At 44.5% G+C, this 17,272-nt stretch overlaps 1 protein-coding gene across 1 annotated transcript in view; it reads left to right on the top strand.

Annotated features, from left to right (window-relative positions):
- Positions 1-17,272, top strand: part of EIF3B (eukaryotic translation initiation factor 3 subunit B) — a 202,960-nt gene that overhangs the window by 151,613 nt on the left and 34,075 nt on the right. Inside the window, exons 7-11 of the mRNA XM_085629223.1 lie at positions 1,814-1,945; positions 2,063-2,129; positions 2,869-2,915; positions 6,047-6,257; positions 6,393-6,465. Coding sequence (XP_085485349.1) covers positions 1,814-1,945; positions 2,063-2,129; positions 2,869-2,915; positions 6,047-6,257; positions 6,393-6,465 — 530 coding nt within the window. The remainder of the gene's footprint in view (positions 1-1,813; positions 1,946-2,062; positions 2,130-2,868; positions 2,916-6,046; positions 6,258-6,392; positions 6,466-17,272) is intronic.

Raw genomic sequence — 17,272 nt, 5'->3', positions numbered from 1 at the left:
TAACAGAATTTATCCGTCTTACCAGTGTGCTGTCCCTTAATCGCATGGGTTTTCAGTTTACATTTTTTTGTCCTAGCACCATCGTATACTTTTTTGCTAAATTTGTTTTCAGACCTAGATTGTCCATAAAAACAATCTAACAGTTGCAGTCTATTTGCTAAACGTGCTATAAGTACTGTACCGTCAGCGTACAGTAAGGCTAGAATCTTCCCTTTCCCCACCAAAGGAACGTCCTTACACTGAGCCTCTAAACATTGATTTAACTCCTCTCCCTAACTAAAAGTGCAGTGTATTCTCCATTGGTCCCATATCTTACGGAGTCTTCCAATCCTTCATGCAAATCCATCAGAAAATTTCCTAGGGCACTCTCCACCCCCATGTCCCACAGCACAGCCCTTAGTTTCACTCTCTCTACAGTTTGAAAAACTCTACTGAGGTCCATAAAGGCCAAGTGTATCGACTCCGTCCTCACTATTACATACTTAGTGGATACAGATTTAAATTTTGCTCAATGGTTCCTCTACCAGGCCTAAACCCTATACCTGATAGAATCTTTCCATTCTCTGCCCAGTCCCTCAACCGATTCAACAGTCCTCTGCCTAAGACCTTCACTTCGAGAAGCAAGAAACAATGTCCACAAGGAACTTATTAAGTTTGCCACATTTGCCAGTAGCGAGCAAAAAAGTACTCTCAGCTGATTAAATCAACAGAACTGACAAAGAGAGGGCAAAAAAGATTCATCACATTACTGGAAGCCCCTCATTGTTGTTTTTATGACCTTTGGTTTAACACTCACGTAATTTTCACCTTCTTAGGCTATGATCACCTCACTGGGTTGCACTGCTTCACCTTTCCAAATTATGCCTGTAGTATAATTATAAAAATTGTTTCTATGGTAAGATTGTTAATCACATTCTATGTTTCTGAAATAAACTATATTTACTTCGGCTGAAGTAAATACTTGTCCTGGTTCCTCGAGTATCAATTTATAAGCATCTATGTTAATTGATTTTTACAGATCTCAATTTATTTGTAAAGTTCTGTTGATTCAATCAGCTGGGAGTACTTTTTTGCTCTCTACAGGCAAATGTGGCAAACTTAATAAGTTCCTTGTGGACATTGTTTATTGCTTCTCGCGAAATACCCAGTTCACAAGACATATGGGTCGCTCTTGTGTTTTGAAATATAAGACCTTCACTTCAGCATCCACTAAAGAGATGGGTCGATAACAGGCTGGATCTGCTGAATCCCTTTTTTTAAATACAGGTACAATAATCGACTTATGCCAAGAATTCACCATATTTCCAAGCGCTGCTGAATTAAGATGCTGAGTGACTAAGTGGCCTAAAGTTCCACGCATGATTTATAGAGGTCCCCAGGGACTCCATCTGGCCCAGGAGCTTTATTCGATGAGAGGGCCGCCATGGATTCTGCTACTTCGGTCAAATCAAATTTTATCTCACCCCCTGTGATAAGGGTATCCACTTTGGAGCTAGAAATTGTATTGCATGCAGTGGAATAAATAGATTCAAACGTGTCTGATCCAGTCTTGAGCTGGAATGTTTACAGTCAGATCTGGTACTTGCTACCTCATTGAAGCTGAATGTTGGTTTACATATTCATGTGTTTTTTTAACAGGTAGTGTACTTTTTCACAAAAAATGTACGCCACAATAATACATACTGCATTTCTGACTATTTTGGGTATATCAATTACAATTCTTGCTCATGTGGCCTTAATTTAGAGTTTACTTACTGATTTTGCGCATACTTATGTGCTGCATAGATTAACAAGTGGGCTTTTTTCCTTCTAGATACATGGTGACCTTCAGCCCCCTGATGGACACAAAGGACGACCCCCAAGCAATTATAATCTGGGATATCCTTACAGGACAGAAGAAGAGAGGATTTCACTGTGAAAGCTCAGCACATTGGCCTATTTTTAAGTATGTTTGAGCTATTGACTTTGAAGTTCTACATCAACTGGTTTGCCTTCTATCTTGTAAATTGTGTTTGGTGTAGAAAAGCAAAACTCTTGATTCCTTATTTTCATTTTCTCTTAGATGGAGCCATGATGGTAAATTCTTTGCACGAATGACCTCTGACACACTAAGCATCTATGAAACACCTGTAAGTTGTTGTTTTTTTTTATTGCCTTTAACCGTCTAAAACTGTTGGAAATGAGCTCATCTTACCCCATGACTGAGTTTATTATTTGCTGCTACAAACTTCTCCACTTTTTAATTCCTTCTTACCTGTGGCATTTTTCCCAATATGGGATTCTTATTTTGTGTAACCTTTTATCTTTATAATAGACCAGTGCATTGATTGTGTTGCTTGTGCATAACGCCTTTCACTTCTGTTAATTGTCTTCTGTAAGCCCTTTAGATGTTTTCTATTTGCCTGTCCCATGTGCACCTTAAGCTTCAATCAGTTTTCTATTTTCTGTTGGAATGCTTTCAAATGCATTTCACTTTCGGACCTTTTTGTGCCAGTTTCTGTGTGCTGTAAATATTCCCTCTCACTTTCCTTTTTTTCTATTGGTTTTAGTATTGAGGTTTTCCGCATGTATAATGGTGTCTGATTTACAGCTGATGTTTGTACTGCATTAATTGTGCATTTGCTTGCTACAGTCTTCAAATGGTTTGGCCCTGATTTAAGTAATAAAAGTGGTATTCCGTTTCTCTGTGTTTGATAATTGTTTTAAAATCAACAAACCAAAACTAAGAGGTTCTAATTTTTCTGGAACTAATTTGTTTAAGGAGATTAATACCTGAACAAATGCTAGCTTTGTACTGAGCATGTGGGTTGTGGCTCTATACATTTGTTGTGAGGTGTTATTAAATTGGAATAAATTGGTTTCTTGCAGTCAATGGGACTGTTGGACAAAAAAAGTTTGAAGATCAGTGGTATAAAGTAAGTTCTTAAGTTACTTCTTTTTTACATCAAATTTTGAAACGTTTAAAATGTATAAACATGTTTAGTTAGAACACATATGGCTTTGATTAATCTTCATAATCACTAGAAAGGTTCTGTATTATGTGTTTGTGTGAAATTCAGTCATACTTTCTGTGAAGAAAACTCTTGTTCTCTAATTTTTCACCCAGCAGTCTGACCCAATTGACCCCCCCCACCAATCTGCGGAACTGTTTGTCTTCCTCTTTAAAAAAGGAACAATAACAGAGGCTAATGGGTGTCAGCCGATTAAAGAAAATTTGACATTCGCTTTGTAGCTTCCTGAGAGCTTCTTCCTTGCACTGAATTAATTTTTTCACTCTGAAGCAAAGGTTGCTGCATACTGGGATTTGTTTTTTTTCTTTAAAATACTTTGTGCAGTTTTGCAGCCTAGCTCAATGTGTTTATCAGCACACATTTACATGTGTGGCAGTACATTTTTATTGCCTTTCTTTCTGATCTGCTTTGTTTTTTTAGTACACAACATTGTAGCTATTGGGGGTACTCCCTTTTTTTATTTTGAAATTTTGTAACAAAACTTAGGCTTGCAGAGTTAGCGAGTCCCCACAACTCTGTGTTGGTTCGCAGCTGCTTCACCTTACTATCTATAGGGAGATTGTCACCTGAAGGTTGATGACAACTGATACTCCTTCAGGTTGTATTCGTCATTTTTGGTTGTGACAACCTGCATTTCTTTAGTCAACATGATCCGTGCTTTGTAAGTGTAGATGTCTGAATAATTTGCTGCTCTTACAGTCTCCTGTATTGTGCTGGCAGTTGTCTAGCGGCCATGACCTAATGCTGTAGCAATTCTGAAGACAGTTGACAAATCTCCCTCACTTTTTTTTAAACAACCCGAAAGCACAGAATTTGAGACATTTAAACTTCAAATTTAGTGGACCATTTGGCGACTTTTGTCTCACTAGTGGTTGCCACTCTGGATAAATACGAGTAGAATTGATTTATGTTTGAAGAATGTATATTTTTACCCCCTTAATGGATACGTGGCAAGTAAGTGATTTTCAGGGCTCGCCTACTAGACCACCCATGTGCTGTCAGTTGCAAGACATATTGTGGGCTTACCAAGAGCATACAGGGGTTTGGAGCCTGCTCATTGCTTACTGACTTTCCTGTTGATTATTTACCTGCTTTCTATTTGTGTCCCTGCTTGTCACTCTTGTGTATCTCAAGGTAAGCCAATACTGCCACCTATGGTATACCTTGACCCTTCAATTTTACTATTGAGGGACAGTCAAATGGAATACCTTTCAGTTTCAGTGTACCAGTACTTGTGGCCCTTGGACACCAGTGGTAAATTACGGCACTCTCACAGGTTATTGCCCAGTCTCAAATGGCTACCTATCTAATCCATGATGGCTTCACAGGGCTGGGTCGCAATTCCATTGCTGGTTATTCATGTGAATAACACATTATGATATAAACTTTCATACCAAATTTAATCATGAGACTGATGAGCAAAATAGTAGTTTACTATCCATAACAGGAAGGGAAAGAGTTGCTTGTGCTATAGAATGGAGGGTCGTGTAGAGGGGCATAAGAGTGTTATGGCATAGAGTGGAGGGTTGCTGAGTGGAGAATAGGGTGGCGTAGAGTGCAGTGTCGTTGAGTGGCATAGAGTAGAGTGAAGGGGTGTAGAGTGGCATAGCATATAGTGGAGCAAAGTGTTGTGGAGTGGCAGGGCATAGAATAGAGTATAGTACCCTGGAGTGGCGTAAAGTGTATCCCAGTGGAGTGGCATAGAGGGAAGTGTCAAAAATTTGCTTTGTAATAGATTATTGTAGAGTGGAGTATGCATGGTGTGGTAGCGCACTAGCATTACAGACAACATATTTTCAATTAAAATGACCCCTACCTTTGCAGACTTACAGTTTTACTGATAAAATCATATAGCACACAATGTGTGCAAATGGCATCAAATGTATTGATTTGTATTGATTGTATTAATATATTTATTTCCACCACACTTCAGGATTACTTATAGTACTTTCCTAATTCTGATATATTCCGAAACATTTCCACATTTGCATTTTGTTGTGTGCATAAAAAATAACATCCTACAGCGTCTCCTCTGAAATGGGTACCCAGCACACTTGTCACATAAATCCTTTCACTTTGAAGTCCGACAAAAAACATTTCAACACCAAGCTCCCTTAGATGACAGAGCCTGACATTTGACACCTATCCTTGAAAACACAATAAATGTGACAAGGTAAGATTAAGATTTAAAGGCCTATTTACAGAAAGTGAGAAGTGGAAGAATACAGTTAATAGGGTATGCTCCATAGGAGGGACGAACTCAAGCTGGACTGCCTAAAACAAATAAAGCTATCAAATAGAAAGCAAGCAACTGTGAGTTGCATACCACAAAGCCAATGGTAAGCAGTGGGCGAAATGCATTCCCAGGGAAGCATTAAGAATGTCTTTAAGATGTTGTGAGGAAACCAGTCAGCTGCGCTGTCTGGAAGGCTTCAACCTAAACCGGTTTTTGGCTTGTTAATGATTTGGGCATGTTAATGTTTAAAAAGTTTGGGAAGGATACAATTGTCTTAATAAAAAGGTGTTCCACATCACATTTGCAAGCTGAGCTATTCCAGTCTTTATGTATGTGAAGAAGATATTCATGATGTTGTACTAGCATTAAAGTAACAATTCTTAACATCATCTCCCCCAGAAGCCATAGGGTTTGGCATGAATAGCAGTTTACATTGAAGCTAGATTCTGTAGCAATCAGTCACTCCCATCTATAGACCTATAAATATTGGTGACTGTTAAGCACACTAATTCTAAGATGATGTAAATAGCATCTAAAGGTTTTGATGTGGCAGTGTTTTGTTTTTCATTACAGAAGAAATAATCTTGTGCCTAAGTGCTCAATTTCAGCTGTTACCTTTTCCTTGCGGTTCTCTCCTTATCTAATTTTTTCTTGCATTTTGAGAAAATGCTACTGTTTTATATTTGTGAAGTATCTTATTGTAAGCAGTATTAAAATAATTTCTGGTTCAACGCTTTGAACATAATTGTACACCAGACGCAACTATTCTGTTCTCAATTTGCACTCTCTATTTTCCAAGGGACTTCTCATGGTCCCCAGGAGGAAATATAATTGCATTTTGGGTCCCTGAAGACAAAGACATTCCTGCAAGAGTAACGTTGATGCAGCTTCCATCCAGGCAAGAAATTAGAGTGCGGAATCTATTCAATGTGGTAGACTGCAAGCTTCAGTGGCAAAAGAATGGTGATTACTTGTGTGTCAAGGTAGACCGGACACCCAAGGGGACACAGGTATGTTTAATTTCTGATGTGACGTTAATTCTTATTTATGAAGGCAGAAGACTTCCTTTGTTCCTTAAAAGCAGTTTTCTTTGCACATGAGCTCTCAGACATGTGACTAAAAGTAGAATTGCCCCCTGTCTTTAGGGCGTTGTGACCAACTTTGAGATCTTCCGAATGAGGGAAAAGCAGGTTCCAGTTGATGTGGTGGAAATGAAAGGTACGTTTAAATAACATAAAATAGCACTTGGAAACAATAATCCTCAAAATTCATCCTCCGTTCTCTTGAAAATTGTGTATGTTTTCACTTAAATTGCTTTCTTGTGTTGTACTTTATCTAAATGTTTTTAAAAGTCCCTTAATAGCCTTTATTGGATGCTGAAAATGCACATAAAATTCGTAGCCCCGAGTGCAAAGGAAATCCTCCTCCTTCAAAAGGTACTGCTTTGATTGACCTAAAGAACCCCGGTTATCTCTGTGAAGGTCATAGTTGTTTATCCTAAGGCCTGTGATAACGGATCTGCTAATTAAACTTCAAAATTAATATTTTGAATGAGCGCAGCGAGGGTTTGAATATTTTTTACACAATTTTCAAACTGTGGATATCGACTTACATATATTGACAAATCCTTACATGTTAATGTTTTTTTTTTTTTTCAAAACTGCATAAAAGAATTGACAAGACGTATGCCAGATGAGTAGCTATGTTGCTGACAATTCTTTGTTTTGCAGCGTGAATCTTTCTGGATTCACTATGCTGTGCATTATTCCGCGATCTTGTGGTTGGGTCCGGATTCGTAGTCTTTTCTTTGTTTTTTTTTTTTTTTTTTTTGTAGCCCAGGTGGGCGTCGACGTACACCATTTGGTGCACCTCCCGTGACGTCGTCGTGCTTCCTGCGGAAGTCCCACCTTTGGGGCGCCATCTTCAGATTCTTTTTTCCGCCGTTGGGTCTGGATCGTCATCGGGAAGCTCCAGAATTACACTCGAAGGAAGAAAAGCGAGTTTCATCGATAGAAACACTAGAAGATATCAGGAAAGGAAAAGATTTCATCAGGAGCGCGAAGAAAGGAGGACCAGCGCCCTTTTCTTCGACGGCCTTGGAGAATGCACGCTCAGAGACCCTGAGCGCAATGGACAAGACGCCATTCAAGTTCTGCCCAAACTGCCACCACAAGTTCGCGCAGAGAGACCAGCATCCGGTCTGCAAACTCTGCCTACCGGTCGATCACCAGAGTATCGACTGCAACGCCTGCTCAGCCTTCGCGCCGAAGACACTCAGGGTGAGAGAGCGGCAGAGAAGGGCCAACGCCAGCATGGATGGCAAGGGGAAGCCCCCGACGCTCTACGCTCTGGGCCTCTCCTCGGACGACGAGGACAACGTCGCCGAGACAGCCGAAAACTTCACGGTCGTAGAGACCGACAAGAAAAAAGAAGACTAGGTAAGAGAATCGTCGAGCGCAAAACAGAAAGTACCTCGACAACACGAGGGTGACTCGAGAAAATCTGAGTCAAAGTCCACGAAGGGAGCCCCGGCGCCGAAAACTTCGACGTCCAAAGGGGGAACCACGGACAAGAGGCCGAGCGGATCCTTAGATAAGGACTCCCTGGTGCCGAAAGACGCCGAAAGGCAAGGGTCGTCGAAAGCATCCCATGAAACGGGCCGATCGACGCAGAAAGAACGTTCGACGTCGACGCAAGTTTCATCGAAAAGACCCGCGGTCGACGCTGAAAGCATCTCCGAGATGGAAAAAAAGAAGAGGCGGCTCGAGGCCGAAATGGAGAACATCCTTCAAAGAAAGAAGGAGTTCGACGCCAGAATGAAGGAATTCAAGATTCCAACGGTTCCATCAGCGGACGTCGAGGAGGTCGAAGACGAGTTCGACGCCGAAGGGCTGACAAGGGAACTCGAAGAGGAAGAAGAGCCCTATTATGAGGGAGAAGCCGAGGAAGAAGACCAACGGTCGTTCTACGAATCGGCGGCATCTACCAGCAACGACGTCGAATGGCACGATCTCGACACCGAAAACCCGGAGGAGCCCGTGGACACGTACCCTTCGAGGCCTTCGCCACCCGACGACATCGGGGTCTACAATATGGTGGTCAGGAGCGCAGCAATGGCCTTCGGCGTCAAACTCGACGAGGAGAAACCGAAAGCCGATTTTCTCGTCGAGACACTGCTCCCCATCCAGACAAGGAGCCAGTTCCTCCCCATGCTACAAAGCGTGATGAATCAGGGGAGAGAAGCCTTCAAGGAACCTGCGACCTGCCGGTCGATCACGCCCAGGACAGAGAAGAAATATAAGCACTCCTCCCTGGACCCCCCTTACATCAAGGGTAGTGTGACCGCGGACTCCATCATAGCCTCCACGGCCAGGAGAAGGGCCAACGTACCAGCAACTTCGGGCCCACCCCCGGATAAGGAGAGCAGGAGGATTGACCTCACAGGAAGAAAGGTCGAGAGGAACGCCGCAATGCACTGGCGCATGGCGAATTCAAATGCACTCCTCAATAGACACCAATACCAGCACTGGGATGAGATGGGGGAGTTAGTAAAGCACCTCCCCGAAGAATACCGGCAGAGAGCGAATCACCTGATAGAGGAAGGCAAAAACATCGCCAACTCCTGTATAAAGACGGCGTTGGATGGGGCAGAAACTTCAGCAAGACTCATGGCCATAGGGGTCACAGAGAGGAGGCATGCATGGCTAAGAATCTCGGGATTCAAACCGGAAGTGCAGAACAACATCCTTGGCACCCCCTTCAATGGAGAGACACTGTTCGGAGCAACAGTGGACGACAAGCTCACCCAGCTGAAAAAAGAAAACGAGACGGCGAGGTCCATGGGGGCCCTGCAGCTGAGGGGAATGAGGCGAGGAAATCCCTCGAGAAGACCCTACGGTAGGGGAGGAAGCCAGCAGGGGACGTCGCACCAGGCGTTCCAACAAGGTCAGCAGGGTGAAGGTCACGGACAAGGTCAGCAGAAGCAAAACTGGCAATATCAACCTCGGGGCCAGTCCTTTCGCGGGAGAGGGAACGGACGTGGCCAAAGGAGGAGAGGGGGCGAACAGCCCTCGACGAAGTGACTCAGCACGCAAGAGGACGCCTACCCTCGCCAGGACCCCAAGGGTGAGGCGCAAAAAAGTGTCATCAGGGGGAAGAGAAAATTCAAGAGCCTACGAGCATACGACACCAGTAGGCGGAAGACTGAGGTTCTACCTTCAGGAGTGGCGGCGTATAACCACAGACAAGTGGATACGGAACGTTGTGCAGTACGGGTACTGCGTAGATTTGGAGAAAAGACCTCCAAACAGGAAACCAAGGGGAAGACTGAGATCGGCCCAAGAACTGGCAATACTCAGAGAAGAAACGCGGAAACTCCTGCAAAAGGGAGCCATAGAGACAGTGCCGTTCGGAGAACGCAACAAAGGGGTCTACTCAAACTACTTCGTGGTTCCGAAGGTAGACGGAGACCTCAGACCCATACTAGACCTCCGTTACCTAAACAAGTTCATCAGAACGCAAAGGTTCAAAATGACTTCACTGCAGGAGGTTCTGCCACAGATAAGAGAAGGGGACTTCATGGTCACCGTGGACCTCAAGGATGCCTATCTTCACATCCCAATAAACAGAAGGCACAAGGGCCTTCTAAGATTCAACATCGAACAAGAACACTACCAGTTCACGACCCTGGCCTTCGGATTAAAATCAGCACCAAGGGTCTTTACAAAATGCCTGTCGGCGGTAGCGGCGCACCTACGAAGGCAGGGAATACATGTCTACCCCTACTTGGACGACTGGCTGGTCAAGGCAAACTCACGCGGAAAGTGCGAGAGGCACGCAAAACGCGTAACAGACACCCTCACAAATCTGGGATTCTCGATCCACTGGGGAAAATCATCGATGGAACCGGAGCAGGTGAAGATTTTCCTGGGGGCAAAGATCAACTCCCGCAACAGTACAGTAGTGCCCAGCGAGAGGAGGACTGAGGCTCTACTGAAGGAGGCGAAGCTCTACCAGAAGGGGCGAGCTCTGACAGTGAGGGCTGTGAGCAAGATGATGGGGATGATGGCGTCCTGTATCCAGCTGGTGCCGAATGTACGCCTGCACATGAGACCATTCCAGGAATGGCTACAACAACAATGGTCACAAGCAAAAGGAAGCTGGGAGGATCTAGTGGTTGTTACGCACGCAGTGCAGGAGGAGATAACTTGGTGGAACAGAGACAACATAACAGCAGGGAGAAGCCTGACACCACCAATCCCAACAGTGACCATTACCACGGACGCATCGCAGAAGGGATGGGGAGCGCACATGGACAACCTCAGAGTGAGGGGTCTATGGGCCCCAGCAGATGCGGTCCGCCATATCAACTACCTCGAGTTGAAAACAATCCTGCTAGCCCTGAAGGCATTCCAGAGGCACCTGTTCAACAAGAGGGTGTTGGTCCAAACAGACAACACCACGGCGATGTTCTACATCAACAAACAAGGGGGGACACAGTCGTTCCCGCTCTCATCCCTAGCTCAGGAGATTTGGAGATGGGCCATACCTCTCAGGATAGATCTACTGGCAATTCACCTACCGGGGAAGGACAATGTGGAGGCAGACTGGCTAAGCAGGCAGACCTCAGCATCACACGAGTGGGAGCTCAATGGCCAGGAGACGGAGAAAATCTTCCGGAGATGGGGGACTCCCACAATAGACCTTTTTGCAACACGCCACAATGCAAAATGCCAAAGCTTCGCGTCCAGGCAACCAGATCAGCTATCCAAGGGAAATGCCCTATGGATAAGCTGGTCGAGGACATTTGCCTACGCCTTTCCACCGATACCCCTGTTGCACAGAGTGCTCGACAAGTGCAGAACCAGCAACATGACCCTGATCCTGGTGGCTCCCCAGTGGGCGAGGCAGACATGGTTCTCACAAATTCAAGAAATGGCACAAGGCGACCCATACAGGTTCGCGAGGAGGAAGGACCTGCTCTCAATGCAAAACGGAGAGGTCCTGCACCCAGAGCCAGAGACCCTCAACCTGGCGGCATGGCTCCTGAAGACCTAGAGTTCGCACACCTAAGATTGCCGCCGAGCACGATGCGAGTGCTACGGGAGGCGAGGAAACCAACTACACGAAAATGCTACAGCGCAAAATGGAAGAGGTTCACTGTGTGGTGCCGGAAAAAGGGCCTGCAAAACAGAATGACAAGAGACTCAACAGTACTGAGGTACCTCACACACCTTCTAAAGAGTAACCTCTACTCGAGCTCACTAAGGGTACACCTAGCGGCCATCGTGGCCTACACCAGAGGTGAAAAAGGTGGAAGTTTCTTCAGCTCGCAGGTGGTGAGGAGATTCATGGAGGGAGCCAAAAGGATGGCCCCCCCGAAAAGGTTGCCGCCGCCGGCATGGAATCTGAATGTGGTCCTGACGGAGCTCATGAAGGCACCGTTTGAACCCATTCACAAGGCAACACTGCAGACGTTGACTATGAAAACAGCCTTTCTGGTGGCCATAACCTCACTACGCAGGGTGAGCGAGCTTCAAGCACTAACGCTGCAGGAACCCTACATTCAGATTCACAAAGATAGAATAGTCCTGAGAACTGACCCACACTTCATGCCCAAGGTAGTGTCGGCGTTCCACATAAATCAGGCTATCCAGATACCAAGTTTCTTCCAAAACCCGACTACAAACGCAGAAAAGGCACTGCACACCCTCGATGCCAGAAGAGCGGTGATGCACTACATTGAGAGAACCAAGGAACTCAGGAAGTCGAAACAGCTGTTTGTGTCCTTTGCTACTAGCTTCTTGGGTAGACCAGTGACTAAGGGCACCATCGCAAGGTGGATTGCCCTCACTATTCAATTCTGCCACAAACAGGCTGGACAGGAGCTAGCGGAGGGGCCGCAGGCTCACTCCACAAGGAAGAAAGGGGCCACCGTGGCCTTCCTGGCGAACACGCCCATCCAGGACATATGCCTCGCGGCAACTTGGGCATCTGTGCACACGTTCACGAAACACTACTGCGTAGACATTCAGATGAACAAGGAAGCACAGGTTGGACAGAAGGTGCTTCAGCACATTTTCAACGACCAACGCTCATCTACCACCCAGCCGCCACAGAACTAGGAAAACCGCTACAAAATCGATGCACAGCATAGTGAATCCAGAAAGATTCACGCTGCAAAACGAATAGTTTCTTACCTGTCGGTGTAGTTTTGCAGCTTGAAGATCTTTCTGGATTCACTAGCGAACCCACCCACAAGATGAGGCTGGAGGAAGAGGGGGTAAAATGGAAAAGATCAAAGAAATACAAACATACAGATAAAGGGACAAGAAGGATTAATCAATCGCCTAGGGTAAAAAAAAAAAAAAAAAGAGGAAAGGAAAAAAGAACCCGAAGATGGCGCCCCAAAGGTGGGACTTCCGCAGGAAGCACGACGACGTCACGGGAGGTGCACCAAATGGTGTACGTCGACGCCCACCTGGGCTACAAAAAAAAAAACAAAGAAAAGACTACGAATCCGGACCCAACCACAAGATCGCGGAATAATGCACAGCATAGTGAATCCAGAAAGATCTTCAAGCTGCAAAACTACACCGACAGGTAAGAAACTATTCGTTTCAGACAAATCCACTAGATGGCGCAATTAGGCATGGGAATCCAGAATATTGTGCAAGCTGCAATCTGTTTTTCTTTTCTGACCTTCTGCCTAAGACCTAAACTAGTGAAACCATTTTGTTAGGTCTGATATTAGTCAAGACCTTTTGATTTTACCAAAATTACTTAAATTATATTTGTGATCTACTTACTAATAGGAAATTTCAGCCTGGTCTCTCTATCCATTGAACTGTTGCTGTTACATTTTTCTTTCAACACTACAGCATACACCATTAGGCAGTGCCTCAGCCCATTCTAACCATTGGCTAATTTCACTGTGAGTGACCGAATTGTGCTCTTTTACAAGGAGCACATCTCCATACAAAGTGCTTTCAGGGCCAGGGAAAGCTATGGCAAGGTATGCATTTTGAGGCCTAAATATGTTTTTGATTTTAGCAAAAAAGAAAATGTAGGTCTGTAGTTGGCTAGGATTTTTTTATTGTAATAAAATGGTATCTATAATACCCTCATACGAGCATTCAGCCAGCCTTCTTCATCAATTGGTCTGTTGTTGCTGCATTCACATTTTACTTCCTCCCACTATAGCATACAGCATGGGGTAGTGGGTTAGCCAATTTCAGCCATTGGATAGCTTCATTGTTTGTGACAACTTTGTGCTCTATCACAAGGGACACATCCATGCACAAAGTAGTGTGTGAGGTTTTTGTGGCTAAATATTATTTTGCTTTTACCCATTATAAGTGTGTGTATATTTATACTAGGAAACTGGTTTATTAGTTGATGAAGTTATGAGACCTTATCGAGTTGTAATGCCACACTTAACTATAAGGTCCTGTTAGGTCTCAGTAAGTTAAACCGTAGCTCACCCCTTGGTAGCTTCGCACTGAGCAGTCAGACCTTACTTAGGAGAAAATGTGTAAAGCATTTACCAACACCAAAACAGTTTAAGATTAACAACACAATAAAAATGCCTCTCCAATGTATAAATATGATGGGAATGTTTATCTTTAAAATGAACTGAATGATAAATATCTATTGCAGGGGACAGTAGATATGTTTTTTTAGAAGGATTTAGTGTTTAAACTTTAATCTAGTGCCAAAATACACAAAGCCCCAGACTTCTGTATTTGGTTGCGCTAGACCGGGCCAAAGTAATTTTTCTTGGATGATTTTCTCATTCATGGTGGTGAAGGACTTGACGTCTGCAGCTTGTCCCCTGCATTGGTCCAGCTGAAATCCTCCACAAGGGCAATCTTTTCTGGAAGTCAAGCTCCTTCTCACTAGACTAATGGGTCCTCCCTTTGAACCTCTACACAAATGTGAACTTCAATTCCTAACATGGAAAACTGCTTTTCTTGTAGCCATTACTTCTCTTATAAGGGTCAGCGAGATACACGCACTCACCATTCAAGAACCCTTTCTGCAAATGCACCATAACAAAGTGGTTCTCCATACTAATTCAAAATTCCTCCCTAAAGTCATTTCTCCCTTTCACTTAAACCAATCTGTGGAACTACCCGTATTCTTCTCGCAACCACAAACCATTGCAGAAAGAGCTCTCCACACATTAGATGTCAAACGAGACTTACTCTACTACATCGAGAGAACGCAACCCTTTCGTAAGACAAAACAACTGTTCGTTTCCTTCTCACCACCACATGAAGGCAACCCCATCTCCAAATCTGGGATAGCTAGGTGGATTGTCAAATGCATTCAAATTTGCTACCATAAGGCAAAACGAATACTATCTGTTCCCCCTGAAGCCCACTCTACACGTAAGATGGGGGCTTCCATGGCATTCTAAGGGAACATCCCCATAGATGATATCTGCAAAGCAGCTACATGGTCAACACCGCACACTTTCACTAAACACTATTGTGTAGATGTGCAAACTAAGCAACAAGCTAGTGTGGGCCAGGCTGTACTCAAAACTTTGTTTCAAACCACTGCAACAGATACTGGTGGTCGCCGCTAAGGATGGGTACTGCTGTATAATCGATGCACAGTGTGTAATCTGCAGCTCATATGCCTTGAACGGCAAATGCTACTTACCAGTATGCATCTGTTCTTGGCATGTAGAGCTGCAGATCTACACACGTCCACCCGCCTCCCCCGGCTACCTTTATCTGTTCCAGTTTATCTTATTTAGATACAGCATGCATGGGCATCTTCACTGTTTATTACTACGCTCCATCATTTTCCTGCTGGCGAAAAACAATCTGAGGAGGATCCAAAGGAGGAGTCACATACCTCGTGACTTCCAAAGACTTTCCAAGAGGAAAAACAACTGCAAACATCCGGGTCTAACACCAGATAGCGATCTATGCACAGTGTGTAGATCTGCAGCTCTATATGCCAAGAACAGATGCATACTGGTAAGTAGCATTTGCCTAACTTGTAATCTAGCTTATGTGCCGGTTGTCTTTGGGCAAAGTCCAGATACAATGGGGTCAGTGGGGTGCTGGGCGGTAAATTTAGAAGAGAGCTTAAACGATTTTCTACAATGGTGAGGCAATTAGTGTTTCCACTACCCCAATGTTCCGCCCCATAGTTTCCCCCCCCCCCTTACAGATTTGATTTTATAAACTTCTAGTGCAGGGTCCACTTTCCTGGACACCGTACTTTTATGTATTTTACTTATGTGGGCAGTCTGCTGAATTAGCGACAGGTTTACTTTATCAATATGGGTAGCCCAGGTTAAGTTAGATGTTAGGCGAATACCCAGATAGTCAAAAGCAGATACTTGCTCCAGGGTACTGCTTCCTACATACAGACGTCTTTTGGGTGGTTTTACAATCCCTCCAGTGAAGACCATGTATTTTGTTTTGGCCTCATTTAATTCCCAGCCCCGCTCATTACAAAACCGTATATAATCATTCAGTAATTGTTGAAGGCCTTAAGGGGATTTAGAAATTAATAGGGTGTCATCGGCAAAGAGGAGTGCAGGTACTCTTCTCTCGCCTATTTTGGGGCCATCACACACATCCCATCTTTAAAAAAAAAAATGTACAAAAAATCAACCACCCCATTAATGAATAGCGTGGGCGCTAGCACACACCCCTGTCTCTCACATTGGATTGGAAATTGCTCTGTTAGTCGACTGTCCCCCCCCCTAGCCCCCCCCCCTCCGACTTGGGCTGTGTATGAGTGCAATCTAGTTAAGATTTCTAAGAGATTGCGGGGTAGACCCATCTCTTCCACTACTCTCCAAAGATTGGCTTGGGGTACTAAATCAAAGGCAGGCCGTAAATCAACAAATGCCACATATAACTTCCCTCTTTTGATGGTTGCTTCCTTCCAGTAAAGACACAGGAAGCGAAAGACCTGGTCCAGTGTACTAATATTAGCAGGAAAACCAGCCTGGTCATCATTTAAGATACAGGACTCTAAAATCCAGTCCTGGAGCCTAGCCAGTATCTGCTTACAAAAGGAATTCTACAGGGAGTCAATGAGGCTTATGGGTCTGTAGCTGGCAGGGTCAGCTCTATCGCCCTTCTTATAGATGGGTATTAATTCTTCTATTTTCCACGATGGTGGAATTTTAATACCCAATGTATTGGCATTAGTTAACATATTGATATAAGGACCCCAAACAGTAGTGTCCTGTACAGGTCATTTGGGATTCTATCAGGGCCAGGGGCTCTAGCTGGGACACAGGAGCGGATCGCTACCCGTGTTTCTTCCAAAGAAAACACTGAAGCTTCGACCGCTCCAGATAAGACTTCCCTCCTTTTGCTAAGGTCCTCTGCCTCCATGTTGCCTAACGCATAGAGACGTCCAAAGTGGAACACCCACTCTTCAGGCTGTACTGTTTAATCCAGTACAGTTTTTCTGCCTTTAAGCCAGTGGGCCGCTTTTTTCCAGAAGGTCCTAGAATCTTTAGCTGTCAGTGCCCTTTGTAGGGAGGACCATGGAGAACCTTCCCAATTGTTCTTAGTTGATTCTAATGCTTGCCTGTACTTTACTCTGCAGGCCACCATATTGGGGCACATATTCTATCAGACCTCCTCCTAATATCTGCTTCGTATTCACCCTCATTTATAAGGGTGAGGTTAAGGGCATTGTGGTCACTATCTGATCTTTCGGCCACTGACATGTCGTGGACAGGGTGCCTAAGTTTGTGAACAACCAAACAATAGTCAATTCTGCTGACATAGCCAAGTCTATTAAAAGATGATTCACCATTTGGATCAGATTTCGGCCTTCCGTTGGTGGCTCTCAAGTCATGTTGCAATGTGAGGACCAATACCTGGGCTCCTCTCTTTGACCATCTAACTGGGAGAAGATCAACCTGTGGAATTTGCCACATGCAATCCCACTCCTCAGTCAAATCTAGTGAGGTGGTTTTGATGTAGTTTCAAATGCAGTGCACACGGTGCCTGCCAACCAGGTCGCCTGTGCCAGTGCT

This window comes from Triturus cristatus, chromosome 10, assembly GCF_964204655.1.
Source record: "Triturus cristatus chromosome 10, aTriCri1.1, whole genome shotgun sequence".
Lineage (NCBI taxonomy): Eukaryota > Metazoa > Chordata > Amphibia > Caudata > Salamandridae > Triturus > Triturus cristatus.
Note: the sequence above shows the minus strand (reverse complement) of the source record. Positions and strands in the feature narration are given on the sequence as shown.